Below are 12582 nucleotides of genomic sequence, written 5' to 3' on the forward strand. Positions count from 1 at the left end.
GATTTTATAACAAAGAGTACACTCTGGGTCTAACAAGGGGATTTGACACTGTATCTCACCAAAGCTGTAGAATATGGACAGGATCTATGTGAGGACAAATGCTGAGACTGGACTTGAGGTAAAGTACAAAGGAAACAAGTTCCTTCTCAACTCTCTTTATCAAAAGTAAAATGCTTAATGCATCTAGGAGGACTTATTATATTGCTATGGATGAGTCAGTTATCAAACAATGAACTGTCATTTTGTATATCATTTGGAACCCAGAAAATGATTGCTATTAGTAGTCCTTTAAAAAAATTGATCCCCAAACTGAAACAACGTGCTTACTTTTAAACCTATTAAGAAAAATGTCCTCAAATCATTATTAAAAGGATAATTTGTGGGACACCTGGGTGGCTCGGTAGGTTAAACGTCCAACTCTTACTTTAAGCTCAGGTCTTGATCTTGCGGTTTATAAGATGAGCTCTGTAACTGTGCTGTAGTGCAAGGCCTGCTTGGGATTCTCTCTCTTCTTATCTCTCTGTCCCTCCCCCACTCGCACTGTCTCTCTCTCTCAGAATAAATAAATAAACATTAAAAAAAGGATAATTTGAGAAAAAGAATCTATAACATCAACCAATATTCAAAGATATATAAAGGAGTGTTTTGGCATAAAGATAAATATCTTTATATAAAATTTATTTGGGGCACCTGAGTGGCTCAGTTGGTTAAGCGGCCAACTTCAGCTCAGGTCACATTCTTGCAGTCCATGAGTTCGAGCTCTGTATCGGGCTCTATGCTGACAGCTCAAAACCTGAAGCCTGCTTCAGATTCTGTGTCTCCCTCTCTCTCTCTGCCCCTCTCCCACTCACACTCTGTCTCTCAAAACTGAATAAACATTAAAAAATTTATAAAAATATATTCATTCAAACTGTCACATATGGTCATATATTATATAATGTAATTTCTAAAGCTTTGAGAAAAAAAAAATTGTTCTCTAAGACTCTGGTTTGACGAAAAGAGAACCAGATCTACTTTTATGCAAGTACCAAGAAGTCTCTTTTTACATATGACTCCTATATTCACTGAACCAAAATTTTGGGATGAATAGACTTATAATTTGTGCTATTTTGGGGGTCTGAGAGGCTGGGTGGGAGATAAAGTTTGAGTACTGAACATTAAAACTCATGGGCTTAAGTTTATAACAACAGCTGGGCATAATATTGTAACTTGTCCCTGACCTGGAAAATCTAGGTTAGTAAATTATTAAGTAGCACAAGGCTTACATTCTCTATCATTTCGCAGCTTTCAAGACTATACTGGAAGACGTCCCCAGAAATCCTCCTTTAGAGTATGGGTTCCCCCCAAAACAAGTGTGACTTTCTAAGAAGACTTTATCCTTTTAGTCACAAGATTGTTCCTGATATATTTAAAGCCTGGAAGTTATAAATCTCAAAACGGGCAATAAAGCTTGAGGGTAATAAAGCAGTTTGAATGTAGCTGTACAGGTCATGTTTGGCAGGCAGAAGCAGGACTGGCCTTTGGTAGCATACTTGGGCAGGTGTGACAGGTCACCTGGCTGCCTGTTGCTAACTCTTCCAGCTACTCTTGCTAAAATCTAGGGCAACCCCAGCAGCCCCAAACATAGGAGGGCTCCATGGACTTCTCTTCAGGACAAATGAAGTAATGGGGTCTTTAGCTGGCCCAGACCACACTAATCTTTGAACCTGCTCAGAACTGTAATTCTTCCTCACCAGGAGTGAAGTAAGGCTGTGTGGCTCAGAACTGTATTTCTTCCTCACCAGGAGTGAAGTAAGGCTGTGTGGCTAGAGTTCCGTGTGTTGCATTGACCTGTCTGAGAAGTGAGGCCAAGTAACCCATTCACCCCAACATCCTGCAGATTCTGTCTCTTTTTTCCCAAATCTGAAGGGAGGAGAGTGACCTAAGCTGGCTTTTATTGTGTACATGGGCGTGGTCTCTCAGGAGAGGCCTAATCACTGAGAAGCAAAACAACTTTCAACCCAGTTTTAACTTTGGACCTTGAATATTAATCTTAAAAGAAGCAACACTAAAACAAATGCTTGATGTATTACTTCTGTAATGTACAGTTCCAATCCTAGAGGAAAAAACATATATATAATTCTCATGGATTCATTTGGTGAATCAGAAGCAGGCGCTGTGCCCCTGAATGGGAATCAAGTTAACATTTCCACTCCTGCCGTTCACAACTTTTGCATTGTTTTGAACACATAGAGTGTTTTCAAGAGCAGAATCAGAATCTACTGACATTTATCAAGAGACTTCTGGGTCCCAGGCTCTGTGCTATGTTTCACATAGGTAATGCCAATTAACCTTCACAGCGATACCAACCCATCTCTAAGGTGGGTGTTATTTCCAGTTTGCAGATGAAGAATCGTTTCTCAAGTGGTACATCTTAGACTCAAAAAAACTATGGCAGAGCTGCTATTTAGTTATGTTCCCTTACTAAGCCAGGGCCTCATTCCATGAGCCACAGAGCCCCCTGTAGGCCACACCATAATAACACAGGAACCAATGGAAGTAAGCAGGCATGGCCAGGAAGGAAGATCCAGGCAGAATGAACCAAACAGGACTGAAAATGTCTCCAAACAATCCAAAAATATTTCTGGGTTTATCCGAGGGGTATGCTAATGACTTGTGAAAAGGTTATCAAGTCATTTAGAATGTACCATTCTACAGTTTCTTTACATGATATTCTATTAGACAAATTACAGATTTTTCAAAGCTGGGAACTAAAAGAATAAGTAATATGAAATTGGTTAATAAAATACACAAATAATTTTCTACTGTTGTCTTCTATGCAATAACTAATATTTTTATGATAAAAAGTTCTTTTTTTCTCATTTTGATACCCATCAGCTCCACTTCCCAATAACTTGCTGCTCAAAATTGCTATTTCTAAAACAATTTTTTCTGTTACCTCATGATACAGTGTGGGATAAGGAGATTTAATATGCAAATTGCTAACATAACAATATATCTTCCCTCATGTTGCTCTTTAATTTGGCATTGAGCAGCTGAGGCTTGAGGTTTTAAGCAAAGAGCACTGAATGAGGCAATTTATAAAATGAAATGAGGATTATTTTTTCAATTATCTCCTGTTTTTAGTTTATTTTTGAGAGCGAGAGATAGAGCGAGCACACACACAAGCGGAAGAAGGGCAGAGAGAGAGAAAGAGAATCCCAAGCAAGCTTCATGCTGTCAGTGCAGAGCTAGGCACGAGCTTGATCCCATGAACCGTGAGATCATGACCTGAGCCAAAATCAAGACTCGGAAGCTTAACCAAATGAGCCACCCAGGCGCTCCTCAATTATTTCCTTCAGAGTTTATACCTACTAAATTGTAGAATAGTCTTAGAAATGCATTGATGCACTGATTATTTCTTCCTCTGCTTGACCATGTCTAAATTCAGGCTTATTTTCAAGTGGTACAATATTGTAGACTAGTGAAGCATGACGGCTTCAGCCCAATGAGTAACTCAAGGCAAATTAGTTATCTCTTTAGGTCTCATTTTCATCATCTGTAAAATGGAGATAATAATAGCACCTCCTTCCTATGGTCATTGAAAGGATTAAATGAAATAATCTATGAAAAGCATTAGCAAGGTGCCTGTCAAATAACAAGTGCTCAGCTCTTATTAAGATGATGATTTTGAGAGCTCATACTGAAATATTACTGTTCTTATATATTTTAGAGCAGAAATATTCTAAGAACTATATTAACCATTATGCTTAGCCAAAACAGAGCAAAAGCATACAAGAGAATCATTCTCAGCTCAGCACAGGGATTCACCCTGATCAGGTTGCTGGCTTCCCATGCAGCACCTGCCTGGGGCAGACAGCTATTGTGGGCAGTAACTGCAGTTATTATAGACATGGGGCAGGCAGAGCAGCTGGAAAGGCCCACAGGTTAGACAAGGGCAGACTGGCCTCCAATTGAGGCTGTGTTGGAGGACAGTAGAGGGTTAGCACTTGGGACAAGACAGGTAGCTGATCAAATTCACAAAGACATACAATGGTCTAGGCAGCAATAGTGAGAGACCAAGCCCAAAGAGGGCTGAGTTCAGCAAGCTGGAGGTATCTGGTAGGAGTCAGGGTCCCAGAAAATCTGCCAGGGAGATATCTCCTTGAGAGCATTTGACTTGGACTGAAGGCTTTTACCCCTAAAATTCCAAATGGACTCACTGGTTATTAGAGGAAGCTCATCTCTTTATGACAGGCTTAGCCGAAGTGGTCCAGAGCTCACTCATCCTTATCCCCTCCATAAACTTGAGGTCTACTCATTAAAGAGTAGTAAAACCAAGTCTTCCTATTTGGAACTCCCTGAGAGTATATATGAACCCAGTGGGTCTGGTAAGCTGATCAAGGTGGAGCACAGTCACTTTCCTTTCATGGGGTTATGACCATCAAAAAATGTATGAATGAATCTTCTGAAAGAGGTCCCAGCAAAGTGATGATCGTGGGAAATAAGACCCTAGCTAGACATACCAGTCCAAACAACTAAGCATGAAGTTTTTAAGAATTATGAATTGGAAATTTTATCTGCCTGACAAACTAGACACTTGGAAGTGCCCCAACAACTTATATTTGCATATTTTATTTTGCATATTTAGTGTCATGCCACCACCACTATCAATGCCACAGTTGTTATAATCAATAACCTCTACTGGAACTCTGGGCAGGGTCTGTTTGCTTTCTGAAGCTAATTCCGATAATGTTTTTTGAAAATGTTTTGATTTTCACAAAACATTTAGCCCATCGGGAATGAACCAGACTTCCACACAATGAAGAGAGTTATCCTTGTCCCAGGAGCACAGAGATAAGACACGATGATATGGTGGTGGAGCAGGATGCCACTCCCAATTCATTCTGAGACACTTTACAGGAAACAAAATTGCTGGGGACATTTGAGAGAGGAAATCTGCTCTACTAAGAAACATCAGGGGACCTGGAGGCCAGGGTAAATTAAATAAGGTAGAACTGTTAGCAAAGCTGTGCAAAAGATATTTCACATCACATTTATGTGATGACCCATGAGGGAAGAATGTGCATTTATGTGCAAAGATTCTTAAGGTGCTAGGATGTAAGTGGTGTGGCAGGGTAAATGTAAAACAAAAATAGATTATTTCAGAATTTCAATAAAGTCAAAAGGTTAACCACCCTACAGCAATACTAAAGCCATCAGGTAACACTGGACACAGCAATGGGTGATACTCTCAGGAACTGGGGCTAGCAGAAAGTACAAAGGCAGTAAATGCAAACCTTTTAACTCAGAGGCAGAATGATTTCTGATATTTAGCTTTCATCATTCAAATCAAATCTTCAGTCATTTAATTTCTATTAAATTAATTCTATTGTTGTTGACAGCAAAAGCATCCTAAACACTCAATTTTCATATTATTTTTGACTTGCAAACAATGAGATAAACACACTTTAAACATTTTCCAGTGTGGCTCATCAGCGCCCTCTCGTGACAGTGACACCAGTTAAGACAATTCATTCCCTCTAAAAATGGCTTTAAAAAGGTACAGATTCACTATTTGCTTTCTACTGTCTGCTAAAAACAGATCTTCTGCCACTGTTTTCTGCACAGCTACAAACTCAACTTGCTGCTCGCCTTCAGAATCCATAACTAGATAAAACCTTATATTAAAATACATGCAACGTAATCATCTGAAAACATGTCAAAGCAACCTTTGCTTGATCCCAATGTGAATACATTATTTTGGCCGCTGGGAAGCCTTTTTACCACTGAATAAACATGATTACAAAGTAGTCAAGAAATATTTTTTTTAGTAATATACTTGTATAGTTACTTCATTTCTCTTCCTAACTTCTTTCTGTGTATTCCAGTGGCTGTCATAATGATCACAAGGGCCATATCCACAAAACTCTGCATTACAGTTGCCTGATCAGTTATTTACTACCACATTTGGGATGTTTTTTTTTGGTCTGTCTGTTGTTGTTGTTGCTGTTAAGACTTTCAGCAGATGTTTCCATTCCTAAACCCTGTACCTGGGGTTCTTAAACAGCTGGCCTCTGGGACAATTGTGATCTGCAGGCAGGATCTAGTTACATTTTAAATTCTCTTACTAGTTGCCAACATTAAAAAGTTTGAATTTCTGACATCCCTTGAAAGAAGAAACCACATTTGGCAATGTCTGTCCAGCATCCCCACATGGCAGCACATCCAGGAGTCAAGTGGGGCTACCCCTTTAGGTGAGGCCTGTGCTCTTCAGTAGCCAGTGACAACCTCGTCCACATCAGCCACCTGGCCCCAGTAGGCGTTTGAATTGCAACCCCTGAGTTTGTGACCCCTTTCAATTCTTCCTGTAAAACATCTCTCTATAATCCTTATAACCAAGCTAATCTTCTATCATATTAGCACCACAAAACTCTAGCAGAAGCACAGACTAAAGGGAACATACTGTTACAAAGAAAAGGAAAAAGATATTCTTGGTAACAGAGGAATGCAAACACACATATGAGTAAGTTTAGGTTGAGGTCAAATGCAACTGATTTCTCTCAGACTTGATGAAGTAGTGCTTATGAATCATGTCTTCATTCTGAGATGACAACACCCTCACCATGGGTTCAAATATAGCAAATAAACAATGTAGATCCTCCTATCAATGAACCACCTGCTCACATCTTGAGATTCCTTTCTTGGAATCAAAGACCTGGTGATCAAATGATTGGCCAGTCAGGCCATAAAAAGGAAACATGGCACTCACAGGTGTGCTGCTGTTTGAGAAGGTGTTCATGCTGACAGAGCTGCTCAGCTTCTCTGAGGACACAGAGGATGGGGACGGGCTCCTCTTCTCCAGAGGGTCCTGCCTCTGCACGTACTCACGCCAGGCTCTCTGAATGCTGGGGGAAAAAATAAATAAATAAAAGCACATGCACTGTCATTCCCTGGTCACAGCCCACAGACTCAGAAAAGCACAAGGAGTCTGAAGGAATTGGCTTTGGAGACAGGGAAAATGTAACACATAGAATGTAACAGAAAATCAGAAGACCTGTACTGTTTCTCTATTTTACTGGTTTGACATTCACAGACTTGACTAAGCTAAATCAGTCTCTGAGGCTTAGTCAAAAAAAATCTTAGCAAAAAAAAAGTCATCGAAGTGAAACTAGTTTGCATGTATAAATGTACTTTGATTTATGGGACCCAAAATCTTTCAATTTCTCATCCTATATTTCAAATGAGAATAATAAATAAGCTGACATATCTCTTACTCGTTCACTAACACAGCATTCTTGAGAGACTCTTCTGTGCCAAGGTCAGCCCTAGGCTCTGGACAGTGACTGCAATGTAGCCCTAGGGGGTGCCATTCACACAGACCTCAAAATGAAGGGAATCCCGTGTTACACAGTGTAGTCTACATGGCCAAATGCAGTGGCCCGGTTCTGGGACAAGACAGTCAGAAGCCCTGGGTCATGCATTTTTACATACTGTGGAAGGAAACAGATGGTATATAATAAGTAAATAAAGAAATGGATATGGGGCATCTGGGTAGCTCAGTTGGTTGAGTGTCTGACTTCGGCTCAGGTCACGATCTCACAGTTGGTGAGTTTGAGCCCCGTGTCAGGCTCTGTGCTAACAACTCAGAGCCTGGAGCCTGCTTTGGATTCTGTGTCTCCCTCTCTCTCTGCCCCTCTCCTGCTTACACTCTCTGTGTCTCTCAAAAATAAACGTTAAAAAAAAAAATAGAGAAGACAGAATATCTGAAGATGTTACATACTACTCAAAAAATTAACACATGATTAGGTAGCTATTTGAGATTTTACCCTTTAAGAAAGCTTTTTATTTCCTGTTATTAGTATCAAAACCAAGTCATCTTCTGCTTTGGGTAACAGAAAACTTCTTTATGAAAGCTAAGTAATTTGTTTCCACTTGGACTGGTTTCTAATCTTTGAGATTAACATGTAGTTTTACATAGGTGATCAGTGAACACAATCCATCCTCTTCTGGGAATTATAATGCCTAACATGAAGACCAATTGTCAAGATTCAGCCATTTAAGATAGTTTTTTTTTTTTTAATTTTTTTTTTTTTAACGTTTATTTATTTTGAGACAGAGACAGAGCATGAACGGGGGAGGGTCAGAGAGAGAGGGAGACACAGAATCTGAAACAGGCTCCAGGCTCTGAGCTGTCAGCACAGAGCCCGACGCGGGCTCGAACTCACAGACCGTGAGATCATGACCTGAGCCGAAGTCGGACGCTTAACCGACCAAGCCACCCAGGCGCCCCAAGATAGTTTTAAATAGATGTACTAATTCCATTACTATCTCTTCTAGACTTCTAGAAGTATCTGATCTTCTGTAATTCTTCCCACACATAAAGCGGTTAAAGTTGTTTCTGTGTAAACAAACTGATTTATTTTCACTTGACTAGAATGGTTCAAAGACCATTAATTCTCAGTAGCCAGAGGATAGAAAGGACACAAAAATGCGACCACGCTATTGAATTTGTATATGTTCCCTAATTTATTAAGGCTCTAAATTATAATGCTCAAAGTAAAATCCAGAAGTTGCAGCTAAACAATATCTTGAAATAAGAGGCCAAGATCCCCCAAAGCTATGAAACATAAGCTTCAGGAGCCTTCATGGGCCGGAAGTTTCTTCTAAGACCCTGTGAGCATTTCTTCATGGTTTGCATAAAATTGCAAAAGTAGATACCTTTTAGGGTTTTTGTAAGTATCCTCTAAATTATGTATATACTTCAGACCCTATTAAAGCAGAATATGGCCCTGCCTTGGGTTATATGTGGTTACTGTTTTATTACACAATGCTTGCTCAAAATACTTAATTACTTACTTACTTAGTTACTTAACTTATTTATTTAAGGATTTTAAACAGAATCTCAGAGAAAGTTCTGCAAGGGTTATGTAGTCCTGTTGCTTCTTCAGTGAGGGACCCATTTTATTAGGAGTAGCATACTTTTGGAAACTGTTAATAATTTCTACATCATCTGAAGTGTTTGGGGTCTCCCAGAGTCCTGCCAACAAGTTCTGCCATTTGAAGGCACCTAAAGTCCATAAACCTGCCCATTAAGGGCTTAAAAAACATGATATTTTTATAGGCTGTTTTAAAAATATGAAATGATAAGCCATAGAATACCCACAAATTAATATTCAAGACATTCCTCTCTCTCTGACTCTCTGTCATTACCATCTTGATTATTTAGAAATATAGAAAAAAACTGTAGCAGCCATTTGAGATATTATATTGTAGTTTGTTGAACACTAGGGGGCAGTGTGACACCTTTAAAGAACCAAATAATGCTGGGCAAACGGATGTGAGATCTGCAAGGTGAATTTGCACTTAAACCATCCCCTTTCCCTTCCAAGTTCTGTGGTATCTGGAAAGTGACATATCAGTTTTCCTTATAGTCAGACAATGTTCCTTAAGAAGACAGTATTCCTTTATTCCTAGTGGATGGATATCCTCTTTTAGTTGACAGAGAATGTGTCGAGATTAAATACTTTTAAAATATGTATTAAAAACTCCTATAAGCCTCCTCACTTCCTTAATAAAAAATCTAATTTAATTTTTGAGTATTTGTCTCACCATCCTTGTCCACATATATGGAAACAATTTTACTTAGTTGAAGGTATATTATACTATATTTTCTTCCTTTTTAACTCAGAAGTTAAAAATGAGAGGCCAGCCACATCACTATTATCTAAATTGTGACCCTGGATATTTTTACGTGTGGAATCATGTTATTACTCCCTGAATCATAGGAAACTGTTTACATCACACACTATTTACTCCCATTTGACCACACCGATGAGACCTTTGATGATTAAATTGTTCTAATATTAGTTCTCTAAATACAATCTCCAAATGTTATTTTACCATAAGAGGGAATTAAAACAAAATGTAGAAGCCCTCATCCATCAGTCATGGGAAATCACTCTTCATCCTTCTTATTACAGCTGTACCACAATTCCTACTCACGAGTCTCCTTTAAGGCTGCAGAGTAAACCCTGAACACCACCAACTACCTTGACATTTTTACTTCTAAAACTAAGCTGTGCTATCAATATAATTCTTCAAAGGCTGGTTGCAGTAAAGGAGCACATTTTGTGTGTTCCTATATTTTGAATTATAAATACAGAGGTTTATGTCAAAGTAGATGATAAATAAATTTTTCAATAACTTTTTTGCTTGGTCAATTCCTATTTATCTTCTATCTCAGGAATAATCGCCTACCTCTGCCATCTCTATATACATCCCTGTCTGTTTTACAGTGCCAGTGGCTCCCCCGTGCACTCACAGCCACTTTGGGACTCACAGCCTGTGCAGTCCTGGTTGTCACTGGATGCCCTTACATAGAAGATGTCCTTATCTCAAAGACAAAGCTCTTATCTAGCTCTTATCTCAAAGACAGAGCTAGAATGCTTAGAGGAGATTTGAGGGAGTCCTGGTACTTTAATTAGACTTGTAGGATATATGGGATCTAGATTGGTAGGAAGGAAGAGGAAAGGTCTTTGGGCAAAGCCTTGAAGTGTGGGTACCAGGCAGAAGGCAGGAGGTTCCTAGAGAAAAGTGGTAGGACATCAGGCTGTGAAGACAGGAAAGGATCCCAGATGTCTCCTGGGGCTAGGCTGGGGGAAGACTGGGCAGCATTTGCTCCTTGTGAGGGGGAACCCCATCTTGACACAGTTGATCGTTGCCAGGACTTACTACTTATCAAAGATAGTCAGAAATCTGGGTTTTTATTTGAAAGTTACTAGTTCTTAAATGTTACCAAATAATTTTTACAATTTCAAAATACATTATGACTCAAGTAGGGCTGAATTTGGGGATGGGGAAAAAAAGGCACCATCAAAGAGGCCACAGGTCTGAATATCTTTGGAGATAACATCTAATTACACATAGCTCTTTTACGTGTATTCTCCCATTCAATCCTAACCACAAGTGGGCTTTGAGGAAGATGCTATTATTAACATAGTGGTAGTTTTGCTTGCCCAACATTAATTTCTCCTTTTTTTTTTTTTTTTGTTTCAGCCTCATTTTTCTTTGGGGACCCACCAACCCATGGCCAACAATGTTGGGAGAGCCCACACAAGAATAAAGCAAAATGTGTAGAGCAAAGCTTACAGAAAAAGAGCACAGAGATATCTGACGATGCTTGACTCCTTGTATCCCCTGTATCTAGCTGTGCTTGAAGCACATCAGCCCCTGGATGTTTCTGTTAGATGATCTAATATAATCTCTTTTTCATTTGTAAGTTACTTTGAGTTGAGTATCTGTTACTTGCAAACAGGAGTCTTCGACAAGTTTCAGGGAACAAATGGGAGCTAACTGACAGACACAACATTTGGACCAGATCCCCTGTCTCCCCATTACATTGTGTTACCACTTCATGGTTCAGCAAAAGGCAGAAAGGGAGAAGAGAGCAAGATGATGGGTTTGGCTTGTCACATGCTGACTTTGAGTAGGTAAGTAGAACCCCTATTTAAGCCTGTTAGTTAATTTTTTAAAATTTACATGCAAGTTAATTAGCATATAGTGCAACAATGATTTCAAGAGTATATTCCTTAATGCCCCTTATCCATTTAGCCCATCCCCCCTCCCACAACACCTTCAGCAACCCTCTGTTTGTTCTCCATATTTAAGAGTCTCTTATGTTTTTGTCCCCCTCCCTGTTTTTATATTATTTTTGCTTCCCTTCTCTTATGTTCATCTGTTTTGTCTCTTAAAGCCCTCATATGAGTGAAGTTATATGATATTTGTTTTTCTCTGACTACTTTTGCTTAGCATAATACCCTCTAGTTCCATCCACATAGCTGCAAATGGCAAGATTTCATTCTTTTTGATTGCCGAGTAACACTCCATTGTATATATATACCACATCTTCTTTATCCATTCATCCATTGATGGACATTTGGGCTCTTTCCATACTTTGGCTATTGTTGACAGTGCTGCTATAAACATGGGGGTGCATGTGCCCCTTTGAAACAGCACACCTGTATCCCTTGGATAAATACCTAGTAGTGCAATTGGTTGGTCGCAGGATAGTTGTTTTTTTAGTTTTTTGAGGAACCCCATACTGTTTTCCAGAGTGCTACACCAGTTTGCATTCCCACCAGCAATGCAAAAGAGTTCCTCTTTCTCCACATCCTCACCAACATCTGTTGTTGCCTGAGTTGTTAATGTTAGCCATTCTGACAGGTGTGAGGTGGCATTTCACTGTGGTTTTGATTTGTATTTCCCTGATGATAAGTGATGTTGAGCATTTTCTCATGTGTCGGTTGGCCATCTGGATGTCTTCTTCGGAGAAGTGTCTTTTCATGTCTTGTGCCCATTTCTTCACTGGATTGTTTTTTAGGTGTTGAGTTTCATAAGTTCTTTACAGATTTTGGATACTAACCCTTTATCTGATATGTTGTTTGCAAATATCTTCTCCCATTTTGTCAGTTGCCTTTTAGTTTTGCTGATTATTTCCTTCGCTGTGCAGAAGCTTTTTATTTTGATGAGGTCCCAAGAGTTCATTTTTGCTTTTGTTTCCCTTGCCTCTAGAAACACATTAAGAAGTTGCTACAGCCAAGG

At 39.4% G+C, this 12582-nt stretch overlaps 1 protein-coding gene across 1 annotated transcript in view; it reads right to left on the reverse strand.

The window, feature by feature from the left end:
* Positions 1 to 4300: 4300 nt before the first annotated feature.
* Positions 4301 to 12582, reverse strand: part of IQCJ (IQ motif containing J) — a 426282-nt gene continuing 418000 nt past the window's right edge. The window contains 3 exon segments of the mRNA XM_042955010.1: positions 4301 to 4447; positions 5217 to 5240; positions 6752 to 6887. Of these exon segments, the coding sequence (XP_042810944.1) occupies positions 4301 to 4447; positions 5217 to 5240; positions 6752 to 6887 (307 nt within the window).

Source organism: Panthera leo, chromosome C2 (assembly GCF_018350215.1).
Source record: "Panthera leo isolate Ple1 chromosome C2, P.leo_Ple1_pat1.1, whole genome shotgun sequence".
NCBI classification, from domain to species: domain Eukaryota; kingdom Metazoa; phylum Chordata; class Mammalia; order Carnivora; family Felidae; genus Panthera; species Panthera leo.